This window comes from Microcebus murinus, chromosome 3 (assembly GCF_040939455.1).
Source record: "Microcebus murinus isolate Inina chromosome 3, M.murinus_Inina_mat1.0, whole genome shotgun sequence".
NCBI classification, from domain to species: Eukaryota; Metazoa; Chordata; class Mammalia; order Primates; family Cheirogaleidae; genus Microcebus; species Microcebus murinus.
In genome coordinates, this window is record NC_134106.1 from 49,905,356 (window position 1) to 49,925,342 (window position 19,987).

A 19,987-nucleotide genomic window follows, 5' to 3' on the forward strand; every position below is an offset into this window, starting at 1 on the left:
TCACAAGATGGGTAAGTCTAGTTTCCCTCCCGTCTAACAAACAGCCCCCTTTAGAGCCTTAACTCTTGCATCTTGACCCTTTCCATGACCCTTTCCCTTTTCTTTTTTCCTTTCCACAGCAGGTTCTTTTTCATTTATTTTCAAAATAAAAATTAGATGTCACACTTCTTTTCTTCTTGAGCCTGCTTTTTTGTGTTTAGGGTGGAACCACTTCTCTCCCCCCACCAGGCCCGCCCCCCCCCAACATTTTAGCCATGCACGATTCATATCATGTGTTCCTACACAGAGAAGCAAACTGTATTACTTTCTAAAACAACACCTTTCAAAAAACATTTGCATAAACATACAAAGCTAAATTTCATAAAAAGACCCCTACTATAAAAGCTGGCTTGAACAAGTAAATCTACGATTGTGGTGGTGCTGGAGGTATGGTGGAGATGACAATGGAACATTTTAACTTTTTAACTACAGTGTTGTGCAGTTTTCTCTAAAACCAGGAGAAAAATAAGTAGAAATTATGTGTGTGCATATATATGCACATCTATAATGTACATGTATCTATAAAATATACCATGTTCAACTATACATGTAAATGCATAAAAAATATGCATCACAAGAACACCGCAGTAAATCTGACTCCTTTTAGATCTGGCCTCGGCTAGAGATGCATGCCATGGACCAAATCCAAAGTCCTGAATGAGACCACGGGAGTCAATGTCCAGCAATAAAATGGGCTCTGAAGGCAAAGACTGTATCCAGTCACTAGCCATGGAGCCAGATAAGACCCTGGGGAGAAGACCCCCCAGGGAGGAGCTGTTGTCAGCTCCGTGCCTTCAATAAGAAAGAAAAAGGGGAGGAAAGAAGTCCCCTGGGGCTCAGTGGAGTGGGGGAGCGGGTGCCAAGTGAGTAATGGAATAATACCTATGCCAATCTATTTTGGAAGCAACTCCCTTTAGTACTTAAAAAGTAAGGGTAATTTCCAGAAACTCTCATCACTATACACATGGACATTTGTAGAAGAAATAATGCTCAACTTACAAATACCCTGCGGGGCATATTCTGCACTCATCCCGGGCGTTGGGATTAGAGCTCCGTGTGCAGAACGAGGGGAGGAGAGGCCCCTCCAGTGCAGAAGTTTATCTGTGAAAGAAACCCAAAATCAAGCACTAAAGCATCATAAACCACAAGATATCACATTTCAATTCCATTAAAATAGATTAACATCATTGCAACAGCCTTGCAGATAGTGAACAGGCCCAAGGCCTGAAACAAAAGAAGAGTGGTGACTTACATCCGACAGGTTTTTTGTTTGTTTTTATTTTGGTCTTTTTCAACAAAAGGGATGGGTTTTGTTTTAGGTATGGGGGCAGTTGTTTGGTTCATTCGCTTGTTTATTTGTTGTTATTAATATTTGATTATTATCTTGTGAGAGATGTATAAGCAGTGAGGGAAGAATCAGTAATATTATGGACAGGCTAGAAAAACTGGGGGCAGAGTTATCTGCAAGGCTGGTTACATGCACACATTGACTTGACTTTATAGACAAGCCCAAGCAAAAAACAAACCCTGATAGAAAATGAGTGGATTTGTGAACCATTTTCTTATGGGACACCCTCCCTTCTCCATCCCACTGCCCCCCAACTTTACCTTCCCCATCCCACTGCCCCCCTCTTTCCATGCTACATTTGTGACAGGACCTTCAGTGATAGGGAAACCTTGGGCATTTCAGAACTTCACTGGGCCACCCTCTTGAATTCTATCAATGGAGTAACCAATATAGGCATGACTTCTCACAACACAAAGCAGTGGAGGATAAAAATTAGACTTCTGGGGTTAAAATTACTTCAGTCAAGTCCCCACCTTGAGAGTGAGAAATCATAGCATCAAATGACAAGGAGAGAACCAGCATTCCAATAGCAGCACCCAGAAACGGTGGCCAACCTTTACTGTTCTACTGCACTTTGCTGCACCATGGTGAGGAAGACTAACTTCTCACACCAATAAACACGAATCTAGCAGTCAATTAAGCATTTCTAGCACTGAAATCTGTGGAAAAAGGAAATATTTGGTTTGTCCAACCCCAGGGGCTTTTTGGTTTATGTGGTAAGTTCCTAGCTGTTCCAAGTCCACCTTCAGCTAACTACATGTCCACCCTGAGGCAGAGCAAAGGATAGAAGGAGTAGGAGATGCTCCATGCATGCTAGAGGTTTGGAGTTTGTGATGATAGGGGGAGACAGGAGAGAAGAAAAACAGACTTTGATGTGAGTACACAGGATGTTTTCTGTTAGCTTAATATTAAGAGCACTTAGCAGTGTTGGTATACTCTAGGATAGCAGGTCTCCAGTGTAAAATATGTCCTGTTCTCCTTATATAGACCACATTGCCAAGTGCAGCCAGGGCAGATGGGACAAAGTTTCCTTTCACGAGGAGCCTGGTGGATAATAATGGTCAGAGAAAGCTCTTATGCAGACGGCATAAATCTGTCGTTACCAGGCCTGCAGAGGGAAGGGAGGCCCTGGTGGAGGTACAGCCTAGCCTGAGACCATCTATGGAGGCATTTCCTCCTCTCTGACCCAAAACAAAATAAACACCACAAAATGAACCAACAAAAGCAGGAAGACCAGACTTAACAAGCAAGTGTGTCTACATTTGACTGTTTATGTTAAATGAATTGAGAGTACGGGGTAAAATTAACTACAGATTTAGTCCTAGTACTTTTCAACAAGAAATGTGAGAATCCATTTTTGCACTTGTTCTTGCCTCAGCTGTTTCCTAAGTTTGTTTGTTGCCAAAACTAAAATCCTTTTTTTAGGCAACTCACACAACCCAGGTATCTGTGACCACAGCATAAAAGCAACAACATACTTGAATCCTTGCATGGGGTGACTCTAATTTCAAATCTCCTGCCACTTACTCTGGGAAGAGACCCTGAAGTGTTTCAATTAAGTCTCCAGCAAGATAATAGGAGGACTGTCAACCTAATCCAGGTTTAGCCCCTGGAATATAGTTCTAGTTGGCAAAGTTTGTCTACAAATCCTCTAGCCCTAACCAAGCTGAGCTGCAGGAGAGCAGCAGCTGGACTAGTTCTCTAGGGTGGCAGTACCCAATCCCAGCTGGGCAGGAGGCTGCTGGGGGCCTAGCTGCAGGGTGGGAGGTGGGCAGAGGGTGAGCAAGGCTTCATCTGTATTTACAGCCGCTCCCCATCACTTGCATCACTGCATAAGCTCCGCCCCCTGTCAGATCAGCAGTGGCAATGGATTCTCGTAGGAGCTGGAACCCTACTGTGGACTTCACAGGATCTAGGTTGCACACTCCATATAAGAATCTAATGCCTGATGATCTGGGGTGGAGCTGGGGCAGTGGTGCTGGTGCTGGGGAGTGGCTGCAAGTGCAGATTGTCCTTGGCAGAGAGGTTTGACTGCATAATGAATGTGGTGTGCTTGGGTCATCCCGGAACCATCTCCTCTCCCCCACCCGTGGAAGGATTGTCTTCCAAGAAGCAGGCGGCTGCTCTATGGTGCTAGGCCACATGGCAAAGAGAGGTCTCAACAACAAGCTGGCATCATGGTTTTGGGTTTTGTTTTTTAAGTTGTAAAAAACCTTAGCAGTCATCAAGTCTATGGCTTCATTTATATGGATGGAGAAACTGGGGCCTTGAGAAATTAAGTGACTATCCCATAACTATACTGATGGTTAACCACAAAATGAAGATTAGAATTAGTCTCATGACTCCTGGTCCAGTGGTCCTTCCTGCGGCATCTATCTTCTCCCCTCTGTTCCTTCTGCCTCGGTCTTCACTGCCTAAGAAATGCCAATAAAGAGGGTTCTCCTTCTACTGACCCATTAGCAGCACTTAATAACCTCTTGCGGGAGAGTCCAGCCCAGCAATGTTGAGTTGGGCTTTCAAAAGGTCCAACTGAACTGACTTGTTTCACAATTGGAAAACAAGGCCTGCTCTGCTACCTGAGCCTCCTGGCCTCACCCCCACTGTTTTTACCCTGTACCTCTGCTTCCCCTGCAGAATTAACCATTTCTATCAGCCTGCCTAGCTATTTACTTCAGAGAAAAGCACATTGTCTTTGCGAGAGACTCAGACTTGCATTTATCCTCCTCCAGGAAGAGGGTCAAACCAAAGCCAATTGGAGACCCCAGCTGATTCGGCTGCTGCTTCCACTAAACACAATATTCTCCTCTGTAAGTAGAATCGACATTCCCACATGAACTGGAAATGCTAAATTGTTAATAGCCTCCCTAGGGTTTAACTTCTTGCTATGATGCCTTCAATTATTTCATCACGCTTAGGCAAAGTAAAGTATCACAATTAATGCGTCTGAGCATCAAACTCAGGAGCAGCTCTGCCTTTCCAGGCTGAGGGAGAAAAAGAGCTGCCCCTGGCTGGGGGCCTCTTCTCTTCCCACCCTCACTTTCATTCTCCCAGGGAGAGAGGGGCTCTGGTTGCTAGTTATTATTCTCTTTATTTCTTTGTTGGTACTCAGGGAAATGGTTCTCAAAGTGCAGATCAGGCCCACCCACCATAACCATCACCTGGGAGCTTGTTGGAAATGCAAATTCTTGGACACCACCTCAGATGTGCTGAATCAGGAACTGGGGTGGGGGTAGCAGAAATCTGTATTGAATAAGCACTCCAGGTGATTCTGATGCAAGATCAAGTTTGATAAGAGGCTGCTGGTTTAGGGTAAGAGAAGGTATGAAAGCTGGAAGTGTCGATGAGGCTGTCCTCCCTCCTGTTCCAGACCCACTTCCTTTAGGACTGGAACAGTCAACAATAGATTTGGCTTGGGGAGTCCCTAAGGGCCCTCCACTAGGAATTTGAGGTTCCACCTCTGTCTGGCATTGGCCAGGAGCAGGTCCTGGAGCAGCCTCTCCATCTAGGGAGCCCTCTTAGCATAGGACATCACCCAAACCAGCTTCTGCGGGCAAATGGTGTCCTCATTCCTTCCATAAGAGCTGAAAAGTTTGAGAATGCAGCTGTGGCATGCTGCACAGATACAGCAACAACTGCACCCTTGTTTCCCATTCTGGACTCTCAAATGTGACATGTTTCCCTCTTCTGAAACAACCTCTTTTCAAATGCCTTGCACTCCTCTGGTCGAAGGTGTTTCAACCTGTTCTATTTCATAAAAGTCTCTCTACCAGCATTTCTACCTAGTGCCTCAGAAATGCCTTATGCATTGTTAGGTTGCAAAGTTTCCTTATGGCTGAATAAAAAATAATGAATCTTATTTTTCAGGTCTCATTAAAAATCTGCAAAACAAATGGGAATGGTTTTGATGCAATGTGACACATTTGGTCACTTCATGTTTCTGTATATACTGGGTACAAACTTTCAACACAGAGCTCTAGAAGCCCAATTGGGACAGCCCTGGAATGTAAGGTCATTAAATCAAGTTTTCAGTTTCCTCAAGAACATCTCAAAGATTCCTTACAATTAGCATGCTGTTTGTTTCTGAAACTAATCACTGGGCATATAATACCACCACATTGCTGTCTACTAATCAACAGGTAATGTTGCTGATTTCCAAATGTGCCAAACAGCTAAGCACAAAGCATCGTTTCCAACATACTTATGTCTGCTTTGGGAGCCTAATTTTTATCAAGTACTATTAATAAAACCCCAGGCCTCTCTACAGGAGTACAAATATGTGTGCTGTTCACTAAAATACATATGTGTGTGTATATATATTCATAAACACATGTTTTTAGATAATTTCCCTCTTTTTTTTCAATGAGGCACAAAAGCAGTAGAGCTATCCCGAGTGGAACCGGCTATCTTGTGAAGCTGTGACCTCCCTTTCACCTTGGATATTCAAGAAGAGGGATGACAACCCACCATAATGGGGTGGGATCTCTATACTGGTGACAAGCCCAAATAAAGGACTCCTACAGTCCCCTCCACGTCCACAGTTCTCACGCTCTCCCCACCCCTACCCCACTATATAGCCACCTTCTAGACTGCACTTAAAATGCATCCTGAAAAGTTCCCCAAAGGAACCAATTCCATTTCGGGATCCAATTGCTAGATCCGAGCCACACAAATAACAATGGTGCCACCAGTGAGGTAGAGGCTTCTTTATCTAATGGCAAAGCAAATGTCCTTTCTATTCAGCTGCTTCTAAGCCTTGACCCTACGTTTACCATGGACACTGGCTCCTCTGGCATCATGGAGCAAACATTAGCTATGCCTGTGTCTTGAGTTGGGTCGATCTGAACTGAAAATGTGCCAGCTTTATCATCGCTAACAGACTTCTTTAATTAACCTTCTGATATTGTCAAAATCGCATTCCCTTTTGTTCTAGAAATGAGCATTTAAATGAGCATTTTTTTTCTTCATTGCTTTTTTACTGGCTAAGGTTTTACCAAATCGTGATGCTCTTTAAAAAGTGTATTCTGAGGCCGGCCCGGTGGCTCATGCCTGTAATCCTAGCACTCTGGGAAGCCGAGACGGGTGGATTGCTCAAGGTCAGGAGTTTGAAACCAGCCTGAGCAAGAGCGAGACCCCGTCTCTACTATAAATAGAAAGAAATTAATTGGCCAACTAACATATATATAGAAAAAATTAGCCAGGCATGGTGGCACATGCCTGTAGTCCCAGCTACTCGGGAGGCTGAGGCAGAAGGATTGCTTGAGCCCAGGAGTTTGAGGTTGCTGTGAGCTAGGCTGATGCCACGGCACTCACTCTAGCCTGGGCAACAAAGTGAGACTCTGTCTCAAAAAAACAAAGTGTATTCTGCAAAAAACAAAAGCAAGCAAGAATTCTAGAAGCCACACTACAGAATTTCTTTGCTGAAACTCAATCATGGTCCTTATGGTCCTTGATACATCACCAGTGACTTTAATTAGATCAATCACTCATTTTTAAAACTTTTTTTCCTTTTTTGATGAATTCTGTCCTTTCAGAGCCTTGATTATCCAAACAACAGGTTACTAATTTCACCTCTAAAGAGTTTTCATCCTAGGCCTTTTCTCGATAAGAGAAGAGGCAGAGGTGACATCTCATATGCCCCTTTATCTATAAAAATGCAAGCCACCATTCTGTCAAGCCTAAACAAAATTTTCTGCAATCTGTGTCTTTAACATAAAAGCATATAATTTAAAAAAAAAAAAACAACTTGCTTTTCTGAAGAGTAACTAAACCAAAGACATTGTGTTCCATCTTTGTGTTGAAATGCATATTTCCTACTAAAAGGCAAATCCTTCATTTCAAAAGGTTGAATAGGATGGTACTTAAAAAAAGAATTCCAGCTGGTTAAATTTAGGGTGTTGAAAAAAGTTCACTCCAATAATATTCTTTGGCACTGGGCCCAAAGTATTTTCACTTGATTGTGAATTAGATAAATTTTTATTACACTTTAAGCTTTTGCCTTAGAATGGTGGAGTTTATCTAGGAGACTGGGAGGGCAGCTGCATAAAAAGACAAATTGTTTTAGGACAATTTTTTTTTTGTTTATTTAACCATGTACCTCACTATGCAAAATGTGTGTTTCCCAGAATAAATTCCGTTCATTCATTCTCTCATGCATTCATTCAACAAATACTTACTGAGTATATCCACAATGCCCAAGGCAAAGGGCTGGCCTCTGTGGGTGGGACAAAGACTAGACACAGACTTCCCCATAGCAGCCTTGCATCTGGTAGAGAAGTTAAGGCTGCACAGAAATTGCTCTACCCCAATGTAGACAGTGAGATACAGATGAGCTGCTAAGGAAATTCAAAGGCAGAGAAAGTACTTCCATTTGGAAGGGAGAAGAGAGGCTTTGGGGAAGAGGTAATTTATAAGCTGGTCCTGGAGAGCTAGGAGGAAGGTTCTAGACAAAAAGCAAAAGCAGGTCGGGATGCTCAGAGAGAAACAAAGCAAAAGGTATGCCGGAATAAATGGGGCCCAACAGGTAGTGACATTCAAATCCAAATATTGTACACCAATTCATCTGGCTGCCAATAGAGGATCCGGTCAACTAAACGAATCCTCTATGGACTTTTGTGAAGTCTTCAGCTTCCACAAGTTCTTATTTTCAAATTTCACATTTACTTAAAATAAGGGACGCGGCCATGTAGACTATTGTGAAACTCCATGAAGGTTCATGTGTCCTGCGTTTTCCCCTCAGCCTCAACTTTTCCCCCTGATGAATGGTAGGTGGTCTGCTTAGGCAGAATTCTCTATTCCTCTGAGTCAGACAAACGTGTTGATAGCCACGTTCTTCTTTGCAATACTGCCTCCCTGGCTTAAATAATCTATTTCAGATGTATCATTGCCAGTTTAAGATGGGCTTGTACTTGCTGACACATTTTCAACAAATGACTGTGCAAGAAATGTTGAGATTTTCCTATACTACTTTGTCTCTTCAATCATCAACTTGACCTTCCCTCCAAATTTCCCCCTTTGCTTCTCTTCAAAGCCGTGGGGAGAGGAGGGGTAACCTTACTCCTGCTCTGAGTAGTTCAGTAATTCCTTATTTGAGGATTTTGTTTGTGTGTGTGTGTATTGGGGGTGGAGGGGAGATGTAGGCTTGCCTCTACCTAAGGTATTTATCCAGTTATTTGGGAATTACTTTTAGAGATGCCCTTGCCCAATGCAGTCCCACAGCCAGCACTCCCCAGACTCTCTTCCTTTAGGAAGCTGGGACTTATTCCTCTGAGATTGCTGGAGCAGTCAGAAATCTGGGTTCTGCTGCCTAGACTCTGCCACACTCCAGCTGTTCCATGACTTTGAGGAAATCTTTCTGGCTCTAGGTGTTTCTTATCTTTAAAAAGAGAAGACTGGATTAGATGGGTGACTTCTCTCCTGCCTCCCATGCCAGTCCAAGCCTCCCTGGTACCTGCCAAGAGACCCATGATGGGCTTGTAAACCCCGCGCCCCCCCGCCCCGTGACCTTGCCAGGGATTAGAAGGCACCCACCAGAGAGTGTGGGCTGGGCCGGGTCACCAACCTCCCTGGGCACAGTCTTGCAAAGTTCAGGTGAACTGTACCTCAAGGAGGAAACCTAGGTGAGCCCTAAGCCAATGAGACTGAAGGTCAGAGAAGCAGGAAGAAACTTCCCACAAACCCAGGCTAAATGTCAAGGGAAAAGGTCTCTGCAGCTCGTGCCAGAAGGCCAGCAGCAAAGCTCGGCCTCGTGCCAGAGCCTGGCACCCACTGCTCCCAAAGGCACATACAGGACTCTGAGAAAGGTGAGTCCTCTCCCCCAGCCACCTCAAACTGGGGCAGCAAGGCCCCCACACCCTGTGGTCCCTGCGCCCAGTCTGCATGGAAGGTTCCTGGAAAGCCATGTGTAAAATGAATTTCTGTACACAGAATCACATTTGCTAACTCACATAATTTCAGAGATGTTTCATCACCCTTCCAGGCTCATTGAAAATTGGCAGGGCTTCTAACATTTTACCTTTTAAGCGAGTCTTCCAACTCCCCCCTAACCCCCCAATATCCTCTTGGTCAAGTAGTTAATGATCTGTAAACAAACAGTTTAAATGCAGTGGGGGAGCTCACTATTTAAAGGAACCCTGTGGTGAAACCTTTAGAAAAGTTAACAATCTTTCTGTAATATGAAAAATCACCCTCTAATTTATCAGTTTCCATTAATGAGATTTTTGTGTGTATTGAAAGTGGGGCTCAAGGGCAGTCAATGACTTTGTAGTCAGAAGAAGGGGTACACAATAAAAGAAGTTGCCCTGAACACGTTTCTGTCACCCAAGTTGTCCAGCTTCACACAAATATATTCGCGAACATCCCTCCTGCTTTTCTACCCAACCACAGAAATGAAGAAAAGGATGGAAAATCATCATCTCAGACACCTGGAAGGCCTTGCAAACCACACTTGAGTTTCTCCTGAGTTGGATGTCAGATGCCCGAGGAGGGTGAATTACATTTTCAACTCAGGGTAGGAAAAGGCACCAGGGCTGTGATGATAGATCCCACGAGAGTGACCATTTGCTTAGCAAACGTTTGATTCTGATAACACGTGCCAGGGCATGGAACGGCTGGTCTATCAAGGCCAGCAGAACACACAACTCCCAAATTACTCTGAAGAGGCCACCCCTAGCCTTCTTATCTGTGTCAACTCACAACAAATGTAATTTGTACCTCTATATCACCATTTTGATCAGTCTTGAAAAAATACCAGAATAAGCTAAAGAAGACCAAGCTTATAAGAAGCCACCTAATGTTCCACTCACAGGCACTGTGGAGGCAGAGAGCGGTGGTGCTGGAGTGACGAGGGAGGGGACACGTGGCCAGTAGGGGTGAGCAGGCCCAGGCGACACTGCAGCCCCGCTAGCTGCAGGGTTTTCTGGTCTTCCAGGACTGATCTTCAGTGCAGAAGGGGCTGAAAGAATGAGCAGCCCCAGGAAGGCTCCGTCAGGCCACAGAATCCTGCCTCCAAGCCTGGCTGGCCCTTCTTAAGGAAGCAGGTTTTGGCTTTTGTGGAAGCCTTTATATTCTTCCCCTCACATCCTGCCCGCACAGGCGCACAGGCGTCCTGGGGAATGAGGGAAGGTGAGGAAACGGAAGATAACACAAATGCCCTGCTGCAAGCCGTGAGGACAGGGCTGGACCTCCGAATCCTGCCCCTCGTTGGGGACCCCCACAGAATGTGCTGTCTGGGCACTAGTCTCACAGCCACTCTCAGGTGATCACTCGCCTTTGTGGGACGACAGAGTGGTGTGTGCGCCTCAGGGGAGGGGAGGAAGGCACACTCCACAAGCCTGACACTCTGTGACAATCTTGGCCAAAAGATTCTTAGAACCAGAACTGGCCATTCTCCAGAATTAAAACCTATTATGTCCTATGGTTAACACAGAGCTGCTCGGAAATGATGAGAACTAATTTAAGGCTTCAAAGCTCTACAAATAAAAAAAAAAATGGTCTAGCAGGTCAGGCTCTGACATTTCTTCAGGAACAAAACTAGGCTGCCCTCTCGCCTGAGGTGAGGCTGGATGAAGGAGGGCTCCCGTGCTGTGAGGCCGGGCCTCCTCCCATGACAGCGAGTCTTTCTTTCAGAAGCAGGCCCCTGCCCCGGGCAGGTGGGGCAGGTGGCAACTGCTACATCTCCTCTGTCCCTCAGCACCTTCCCATCTAAGCAGCCCAGCTCCAGCCTCAGCCCTAATCTCTGACAGAGTCCCACAGACAGGCCGCTTTTCTTGGCTTCATGATTATTTTCCTGGCTTTCTACCCAATCTCAAATCCTTCATTTATACTGCTGACCAACGCGGAAAGAGTCCCCTGAACACAGCGGAGATGCCCCAGGTACAATCTGCAATCATCCGAGCAGCCCCAGTCCAGCCATGGGGCAGGGAGCTGCCGGCCGCTCAACAGTTTACTAATTCTGCTGATTCTAAGGGGCTACATCCGATGTTCCCAGACACCTCCAACAATCCTCGAACCAAGAATGCACCACCCTCGACTCCTTTCTACCCCCTGGGAAGGTCCACTTGGGGACTCAGTTTGGGGAGACCTGGTTTCTCTGGGCAAAGGGGCCACACACTACCAGGGAGACCCCGAGATCACCTTGTATTCTGGGTCTCTCTAAGACTGCCTGGGAAATGAGGTCCCACAGGTCTAGCGTTCCCACGTCCCCCCAGCTGTGAGGCCAACCCAAGGCCACCAATGTCAAGATCTCAGTCTACTTGGAACGTGAAAGACTGACTCCCCCTTAACAAGCCCCTCAGGCTGAAATCCTTTTGCTGCCAGAGCCTCCACCTTCCACTGCTGGGCAGAAAGCCCCTCTGTCACAGGCCCACAGATCTCTGCCGCCATAGCGCTCAAACCCTGTCAGGCGGTGGGGAGTGTGGACGGCAGGCTGACTCGGTTTCAAAGAGGCCGACCAGGCAAGAACCGTCCTGTACTCCTGCCCCGGCTCTAACGCAATAAAATGTCTTTTATCAATGTAATTCAAGGCAGAGAGTCAAGGGTCTGTCACCATTTTAAAGAGGCTTATTACATGGCCACAAAAATTTGCCTCGGGCTCAAACCTGGCATGTAAGGTATCAGCGTGGGACAGGTTCTTTTGATTTGATTTTATTTTCTTACAAAATCTGAAAATGAAACGCTTCTGTCCCTCCCTTCCACCAACCGTTTTTTGATTTATGGGGAGGAGGAAAGAAATCTGAAGTTGACAGGTTGGGACAACTCCACTCAGCTTTCTCACTCAAAAGCAGCTTTTGTTAAATCATACTTTGCATTTATGGCCTGCGGCTCTTGGCTGACTCGGGCGGCTCCTCCAGTGCAGAGCAGGCGGTGGACTTCCCCGGAGGAGGCCCACGGGGACGGCTGCCCCTCTGCACCAAGGGCGGGGGCCGCTGGAGGTCAGTGGTTAGGCAGGGCCAGGGGCCCGCAAAGGACATGCCTCCTCCTGGCCCTGGCTCTCCACGACACTCCTCTTGGATCCAGGGGTCCCTGTGATGGGCACACACCCACCACGGGTTTCCCCGCCGAAGTGCCAGCCTTCCGAGAACCAAGGCGGTAGCATCTACCTCCGCCTGCCCGGCGCCGCTGGACAGAGGAGAATCTCTCCCTAAGTGCTGTGCAGTGGACTCTCTCCTTCCTGTTGGAGGCTATTCTAAATAAATGACCTGGCCAGAAGGACCAGGCCACGGAGCCAGCAGTGACCATGGGAAATCTTCCCTTCTCTACGGTGTCGAGGTCTCCCTGGTAAATGAGTCACTAAACCAAGGAGCCTCAGGGTCAGCCTTGACCCAAGAGATGATTACAGCCCCTTGAAATTGGGTGCTGGCCCATCGGTCCACTGTACAATTTTGCCAATCTGTAATTGTATATTTACTCAATGGTTGTTAAGGACAATCAGGTTAATAATTCACTTTCCAAATGCTGTGTAATTGCACAGTTAGAAGAGCTACAATGGATGTCAAATTTCCTTAAGTCTTCTGATGAATTGGTCCCAGTGACTAGGCTGGATCCCTTTCTTCCTCCCCTCTCAATTTTTTTTTACCGGTCTTTCACGCTTTCCTCTATTCTCACCCCCAACCTGCACCCCCATCTTTCTGCCCCAAGAGAAAGAACGGTGTGAAGTACATCCATTCGAACAGTCCTATATAGAACTCATAGCTCTAAATAGTGTTGCTCCACCAAAAGGGCTTCAAAATAAGGCTAGGAAGCCAGCCACGGGAGGTGTGCTAGCGGCGGGCTGGAAGCCCCCAGCTGCCTCCTGCCTCGGATGCAGGACGAAGACCCGCAGCCACCCACATCTTGTCCCCCAAGTTGTGCCAGACCCTGGCACAGCCCAGTGGCAGCCACAGCCCAGAAAAGAAAGAATGCAAAGCCCTGTTGATCTAGGAAGCTGGGGCTTCCCAGCCCAAAAACTGGCCAGGGGCCTGGGATGGGAAGCCACCGCCATGGGCTTCGGAGGCCATCCTGGCAGAGATCTCCTCCCCACGCGGCACCCCGTGCCCAAGCCCAGCCACCTGCCTCCTTCCGGCTTGGGACATGGTGGAAAGTGTGCAATGAGAATCAAGTACATCCTGAAAACAAGAAAGTACTTCCCTCCTGGGAGCAGGGATCCCAACAAAAGTAAAAACATTCCGAACCCAGGGCCTCTCTGTCTCAGGGCTCTGTCTCCCAACCTTTCACACCTCTTTTGTGTGGTTCTAACACATACACCTCACCCACCACAAGCAAATAAACCTGCTCTCATGAGTCAAAGCAATTTCTGCCCCCCAGGAGGACAGTGAGGTCAACTGCCTCAGGTCACCCTGGGCTGGAACTGGGGCCACCCAGGCCACAAGCTGGCCAGTGAAGGAGGAGAGGGATCAAAGGTGACAGTGCGGCCCACAGCTGGCCCCTGCGAGTGACTGCAGCAGGCAATGTTTCTTCTCCATTTCGAAGGCTCATGGCTTATGATTTTTTAAAGTCTTTTTTTTTTTTTTTTGGGCGCTCCACCTCCTACGTTTCTCCTGCCCCCACACCCGCCAGCACATACAACCCAGGGCTCCAGTGTTTTAAAAGGCTTTTTTTTTTTCACAGATGAGATTCATCTTCTAACAGACCCCCCAATACATTTTATGTTACGGCGAGGGACCCTTTGACCACCATAGTGCCCCAGAATTGATAACAGCTCAGCACACTCTCTGAGAAGTATACTGGGAAAAGCCCTTACAGATAGACAACCCCACTGAAAATTCTCAAACTCAGGAAACCCATGCAGATACAGAGCTCTTCTCTGGAACCTCTGGTCAGTTCTAGTATTGATGTCAAAAGAAGAGGGTGGGCTGGTGTTTCCCAGTGGGGGGCTTAGCTCCCACTTTCAGATCTAGCATCCAGCTCTTGAGGGGCACCCCTAACTCCCAGGGAGAGAGGCAGACGTGTTGCTGGGGAGGAGGGTTTCTATACGTTCAGGACATTGTGGACCATTCTATCTAGAGAGTTTAGTTTGGTTGGAGTTTTGGGGGTTGTTTGTTCAGGTTGTGGTTTCTTTCTCCTCCACTTAAAAAAAAAAAAAAATTGGAGCTGTATTTCTGTTTCCTGCTCATGGAGCGGGCAGAAGGAGGGTGTGCAGTGGAGGAGGTGTGTGGGGAGGAGGCTGAGAGATGGAGCAGGGCCGAGAATATCCGGAACTGGAGAAAAGTGAGAAATGGAGCTTTTTTCTTGGCTTCCAAACAGTTGTAATTTCCACTGCCACTGCTTAGTTCCTGGGCACCAGGCAGAGAGAGTGGGAAAGGGGCATGTGACAACTTTGCCACAAATCAGGATTTGGCATTTAAATCCACAGGAAGCAAGAAGAGTAGAGGGACTGCTTATTTATAGATTTGCAGATGAATTGAATGAGATAACCAAAATGCACTTCGTGTGTATGTGAAGGAGCAATTCCATTTTCAGACTTGGAAAGTTCTCCATAATTGAGTATCTCACGACCCCGACAGCACACTGCATCCCAAGGTTAAGATCAGCTTCCTGAAAACAGGGCAGAAGGCTGCTGCCTCGGTGGTAGCTCAAGAATTCTGCTTTGAAGGACAGGTTGGTACCACACTACATTTAACTGGATTCAGTTCATCTGATTATACAGTGCCTTGCTTTCTGGAATATGTAATCATCTCTTTCTGATGACATTTTAAATATCCAACTAGACAAATAATTACAGCAATAATTGATAGCAGAGTCAAGCTGGAAGATCATTGATTGGCAGAGTCCCCACTGAAACAAATCTTTCTTTTAGACATTACAGAAATGATGCTTAAATCTAACTTTTGCAGATAAATGCTCAAAATCTGATTTACTGATAAAGGCACTGCAAGAAAACCTGCACTTCAGCTTGTGATTACTTTGCGAAGTATTTGAGAAGGATCAGGCGGTGTGATTTATATTATTTTATTTCCCATGAATAATTGCAAAAAGAGTGTGGGTTGTGTGAGCAGAATCAACACAGGCAAGGGAAGTGTTGCTCCTTAAGGCCACATTTCCTGAATAATGTGGCCAGCAGTCAGGGTTTACAGCCCCTTACCCTGCTAATATATATCCATCCCATGGTAGGGAAATGATCTCGACAGGTGGATAACCCAGAAAAGAAGACAAAAATGGTCAACTCCACTCAGGCCTTTGAAAGCTGATTTAAATCAATGCCTCAGACTGGGACTCGAATTCCCCTGCCCGGTGCTAAGAACCCAGGCCAGGGTCAGGAGGCCAGCCAGGCAAGTCCCCAAACATAGCTGCAGTTCCCTTCAGCCCCAATCTGTTTCTCCATCCACGGTAAGAACCGGATCAATCGCACTGTATACTGTGTGTCTTGACTGTAATATTTAAGTTGGGGCACAGCATTCAACAATTCAGACCCTGTGGAATGCTGCAATGTTCAGAAATAACTCACGGAGGATGCTTGTCTCCAGGAAACATCAAATGAATGAGCTGCCATATTAGCAGACGTAGATTACAGTAAGGAAAATCTAAAACAGAAGATGTATCTGAATGCCTCAGCCAGCAACAAAGGAATAATTCGGGGATGGGGTCTGAGCATTCTCTCGAAGCACTGGAATGAGGATTTCTTTCTACTTTTCTTTCCTACTTTTTTTCTTCTTATTGGTCTTTCTTTCTCCCTTCCTTACTTCCTTTCTTTCTTTCTTGGTTGCTTTTTCCCCCTTGAAACTGAACCATTATAAGCAAGTTGGTCTCAGCTTCTGTTAAAAATCAGAAGCTTGTTAGATGTAATGATTATCTGCACCGTGACACTTACTGCGTATGAGGGGGCTTGTCGAACAGCTTTACTCTAATTTAGAGCTCCTCCGTTAATTAGAAAGCCCTCAGATTTTCTGCAAATGCAGGTCACTATCGACAGCTCATGCTTTTGATGCTTCGCCTGTGACAGTTGTCGGGCTGCCCTTCCAGGAGCTGGCAGGGTTGTCCAGACTCTGACAGTGTCAGAAAATGCAGTCACCACGGCCGCCTCGCAGGAAGTTACACGGAAGGTCCGCACAGTCTGTTTCTCTGCAGCCCAGAAACCTGACGAAATCTGCACTCACGTTCAGCTGAAAATAGTTCAAATTCCAGCCCTCTCTCCCTGCTCTGCCTTCTCCCTTCCCCCTTTTCTTCCCCGGGTCCACTTCTCACCTCTCTCTTTCTCCATCCTCTCCTGGCATCTCCCTTTTCTCACCTTCCCTCCCTTTAATCCCCAACAACCAGGTCCTCGGCTGTCAAAAACAGCCACATTCACCAGAAAGGGAAGTAGATTTTACAGATAAACCAGGTTGCTTTTTATCGAAACAGCAGAGATTGTGGAACAGAAACTCTCCCCGGACTACCCCCCACCCCCTGGCCTTTTAAAAAAATATTTCCTATTTTTCTGCGCTGGTCAGCAGCTGCACCTGGTGAGGTTGAGGTCAAGTCTGTACTTCCAACATGGCTCACATGTTTTTTCTTAAGAGAAGGGGGACTTTGGGTGGGGACAGGGAGGAAGGGAGAGAAGGTTAACAACTCAAGCAAAAACACACATGGGGCTGAGGTTTCCTGCCCTTATCACCATTCCAACATAAGACCTCAAAATTATAGGAATTCTCACTTAGGAATAGGTCATTATGGGAGATGTGTGCTGGGGATCTGGGGGGGGTTCATGTCCATGACCATGTATGCATAAACTTGTACGCTCTAAATTTTGTCATGTTCAAGCCAAAATGAAATCCTCTGTGGCACTTGCTTAAGAGTTGGCCAAAAAAAGAAACCAGTATTTCAATCGAACTAGGAAATATAAAAACTATTTGCCCCCCTTCCTCCTCACCTTCACCAGCAAGGCAGAGTCCTAGAAGAAAAACTTATCCCTAGCAGCTATAGTTTCCAAGGTGACTCTCTCACCAGGCCAAAGCCAGTTCCCTAAACAGGCCCCCTTCTTTCTTGAGGTCCCTGCAAACAAATGCAGGCATCTGGAAGGTAATGAGAGTCTGGCCTTGCAGTTGCTAGCTTAGGAAATGCGATGGGATGGGGCCGGGTGAGATGCCATAGGCAAGCATATGTGTTCACGCAAACCCAGAATTTGTACAGCACAGCGACCAGGCAAGGTGGAGCAAGGCCACCCAGCAAGAATGCCAAGGACAGCAGCAGTGGCTGCCGCAGCAGGCCACTAATCCTGGCAGGACCCATGCCTCCACGGACATCCTGCTGCTGTCGGCGTGGTTATTGGCTTCCAGACACCAGTCCTAGGAAGGCCCTCCGTGCCTTTAAGTGCACTGAAAAAACAGGATTGTGTGAGCCAGAGCAGACCCCCTAATCTTCTAGGTCCTGCCTGTAAGGAGAAAATAAACCTAGACCCAGAAAAAAAATGTGGAAAGTGGCAAAAAACCAATCAACTCATTTAAAAAGAAAAACCCTCCATCCAACGTCACAAAGCTGCTGAATATTAGGTTCCTGGGAAGCTGTCCCAGCAACCTAGATATGAGAAACAACGCTTGCTATTCTGGGGTGAGAAGTGCCTTTCACTCGGGACTATCAAACATGGTCTATAAATACCTGCAATGCCCCTTGTGAACAATGGGCTGAGCTCAACCCAGAGAAGGCGAGTGTTTCCCTAAGGTCACACAGTAATTCCAGGTCCCCCGGGATGTATCCCTTCACTCTCATCTTCATTCTGAAATGGATTTGATTGAATAGCTGCTGAAGGCCTAGACATCCTGGGGAGACTGGAACTAGGGACTTCAGAGTCCCTGTGGGTGGACCATAGCTCATTTCCAGAGAGTGATTTGTGGTTTGTTCTCCCCTACACATCAAATCAAGACACAGGGGCGGGCATGGGAGCTCACGCCTATAATCCTAGCACTCTGGGAGGCTGAGGTGGGTGGACCACTGGAAGTTGGGAGTTCGAGACCAGCCTGAGCAAGAGCAGGACCCCGTCTCTACAAAAAATGGAAAAAAATTAGCTGAGTGTGATGGTGTGCACTTGTAGTCCCAGCTACTTGGGAGGCTGAGGCAGGAGGATTGCTTCAGCCCAGGAGTTGGAGGCTGCAGTGAAGTTATACTGATGTCACTGCACTGTAGCCTGGGCGACAAAGCAAGATCCTGTGTCAAAAAGAAAATCAAGACACCAATCATGGCTCTACTGGCCCACCTTGCCCCACCTCCAATTTGCCAAGTTTGCCTTCTTCTCATACAATGAGAGAGGATAGGTAGCCAAATTTTAAGAGTTCGTTTTATGCACATATGAAGTCGTTAAGTATTGAAGTGAGCAATTCAAGAAAACTATACTTAGACACACTGCACTTCAAGAGGTCATTTCTAAAGACCTACCAATCTATGATAGTGAAAGAAAATGGCTACATCAGGCCCAGAAAAGCCTTGAAATTGTCCCTTTCCACAAACCACAGCCCTGTGGTGGACACGAGGTCCTCCAGCTTTGAAATAAATAATGCACAGAAACGAGCGACATCAGGGATTAGCTGGTAGATTACTGTCACACATGCGGAAGCTCCAGTTCAGCATCAGGGTGGGCACGGAGCTTCTTTCAGGAAGACTTTGGTAGGATTTGATGGCTGACCAAGGCATTACAGTGTGACAGAGAAGCAGTCTGCAGTCTTAGAATCACCACGTCCCCTCCCTGAGAGACGTTCCTGATCAACGCCCTCTGAACACTACTCACAGGCAGCCCGAGACGAGTCACCACGTCTCTCGAACCTGGCCGTGGCTCTGCCCGCCGCCCACGCCCCCTTTCATGTATTCACCCTTTCCCTTGCTAACAGAAACGGAATCAGAAGAAATTAATATTTAATTGTAAGATGACTATTCCATCAAAATCTAAAAGGCTAGGGAAATTCAAAGCCAAGGCAGACACCCCTCTTATAGGTCTAACTTCACTGCTCAGGCATTTCAGAGCTCTGTGACCAGGGAGCTTTCCTGCCTTCAATCCCTTATTTGGCCCATGGCAGGAAGGAGAAAGACAGCACGACACCCCTAAGTGTATGAAGCTCTAACCTTTTACCCATGTAATGATCTACTTAATATAATATTTTGTCTCTAATCAGAGAAAGAGTAAGATAATTTGATATCCCATAAAACTCCCTAACCTATATTTTGCAAGTCAATTAGCCAAGCTCTTTGTGCTAATGTCAGCAGAGCCCATGTTGCATCTCCCGCCAGGCTTTCGGGTGCCTGCGCCCCACAACGCCACACGCCTAGAGTGTGGGAAAAACATTCAGCGGGGGGAGCAGTGGAGTGGGGAGTTACTTTTTTGTCCTCTGTATGGAAACTGGGAAATCGGCTTCTCACATGGAGATGATCTTCCCTTGGGATCCTTCTGGAGGGCTATGAATAATAGAACATACTAATCAACATTAGATATTAAAAAATGAATACAGAATCAGATTAAAGGAAAACTAATAGATATCCTTATAAAACCCAAAACAAAGCCAAAAAAGGCATGAAAAAGAAGTCTTAGCGGGTCCCCCTTAAGTTATCCCTATTCTCTGGCAATCAAACGAGTCTTTAACGAGGGCGTTCAAAGTAACCATTTCCCACTCCCTTATTTATGAGCAGTGAAATGTAAAAAGCAAG

At 46.5% G+C, this 19,987-nt stretch overlaps 1 protein-coding gene across 13 annotated transcripts in view; it reads right to left on the bottom strand.

Annotated features, from left to right (window-relative positions):
* Positions 1-19,987, bottom strand: part of BCL11A (BCL11 transcription factor A) — a 99,699-nt gene that overhangs the window by 16,305 nt on the left and 63,407 nt on the right. For 8 of the 13 annotated variants that reach the window (XM_012764822.3, XM_012764826.3, XM_012764817.2 and 5 more), the window contains one exon: positions 1,039-1,140. The exons of the other annotated variants lie outside the window; for them this stretch is intronic. In XM_012764822.3, the coding sequence (XP_012620276.1) occupies positions 1,039-1,140 (102 nt within the window). The remainder of the gene's footprint in view (positions 1-1,038; positions 1,141-19,987) is intronic. 13 annotated transcript variants of the gene reach the window in all.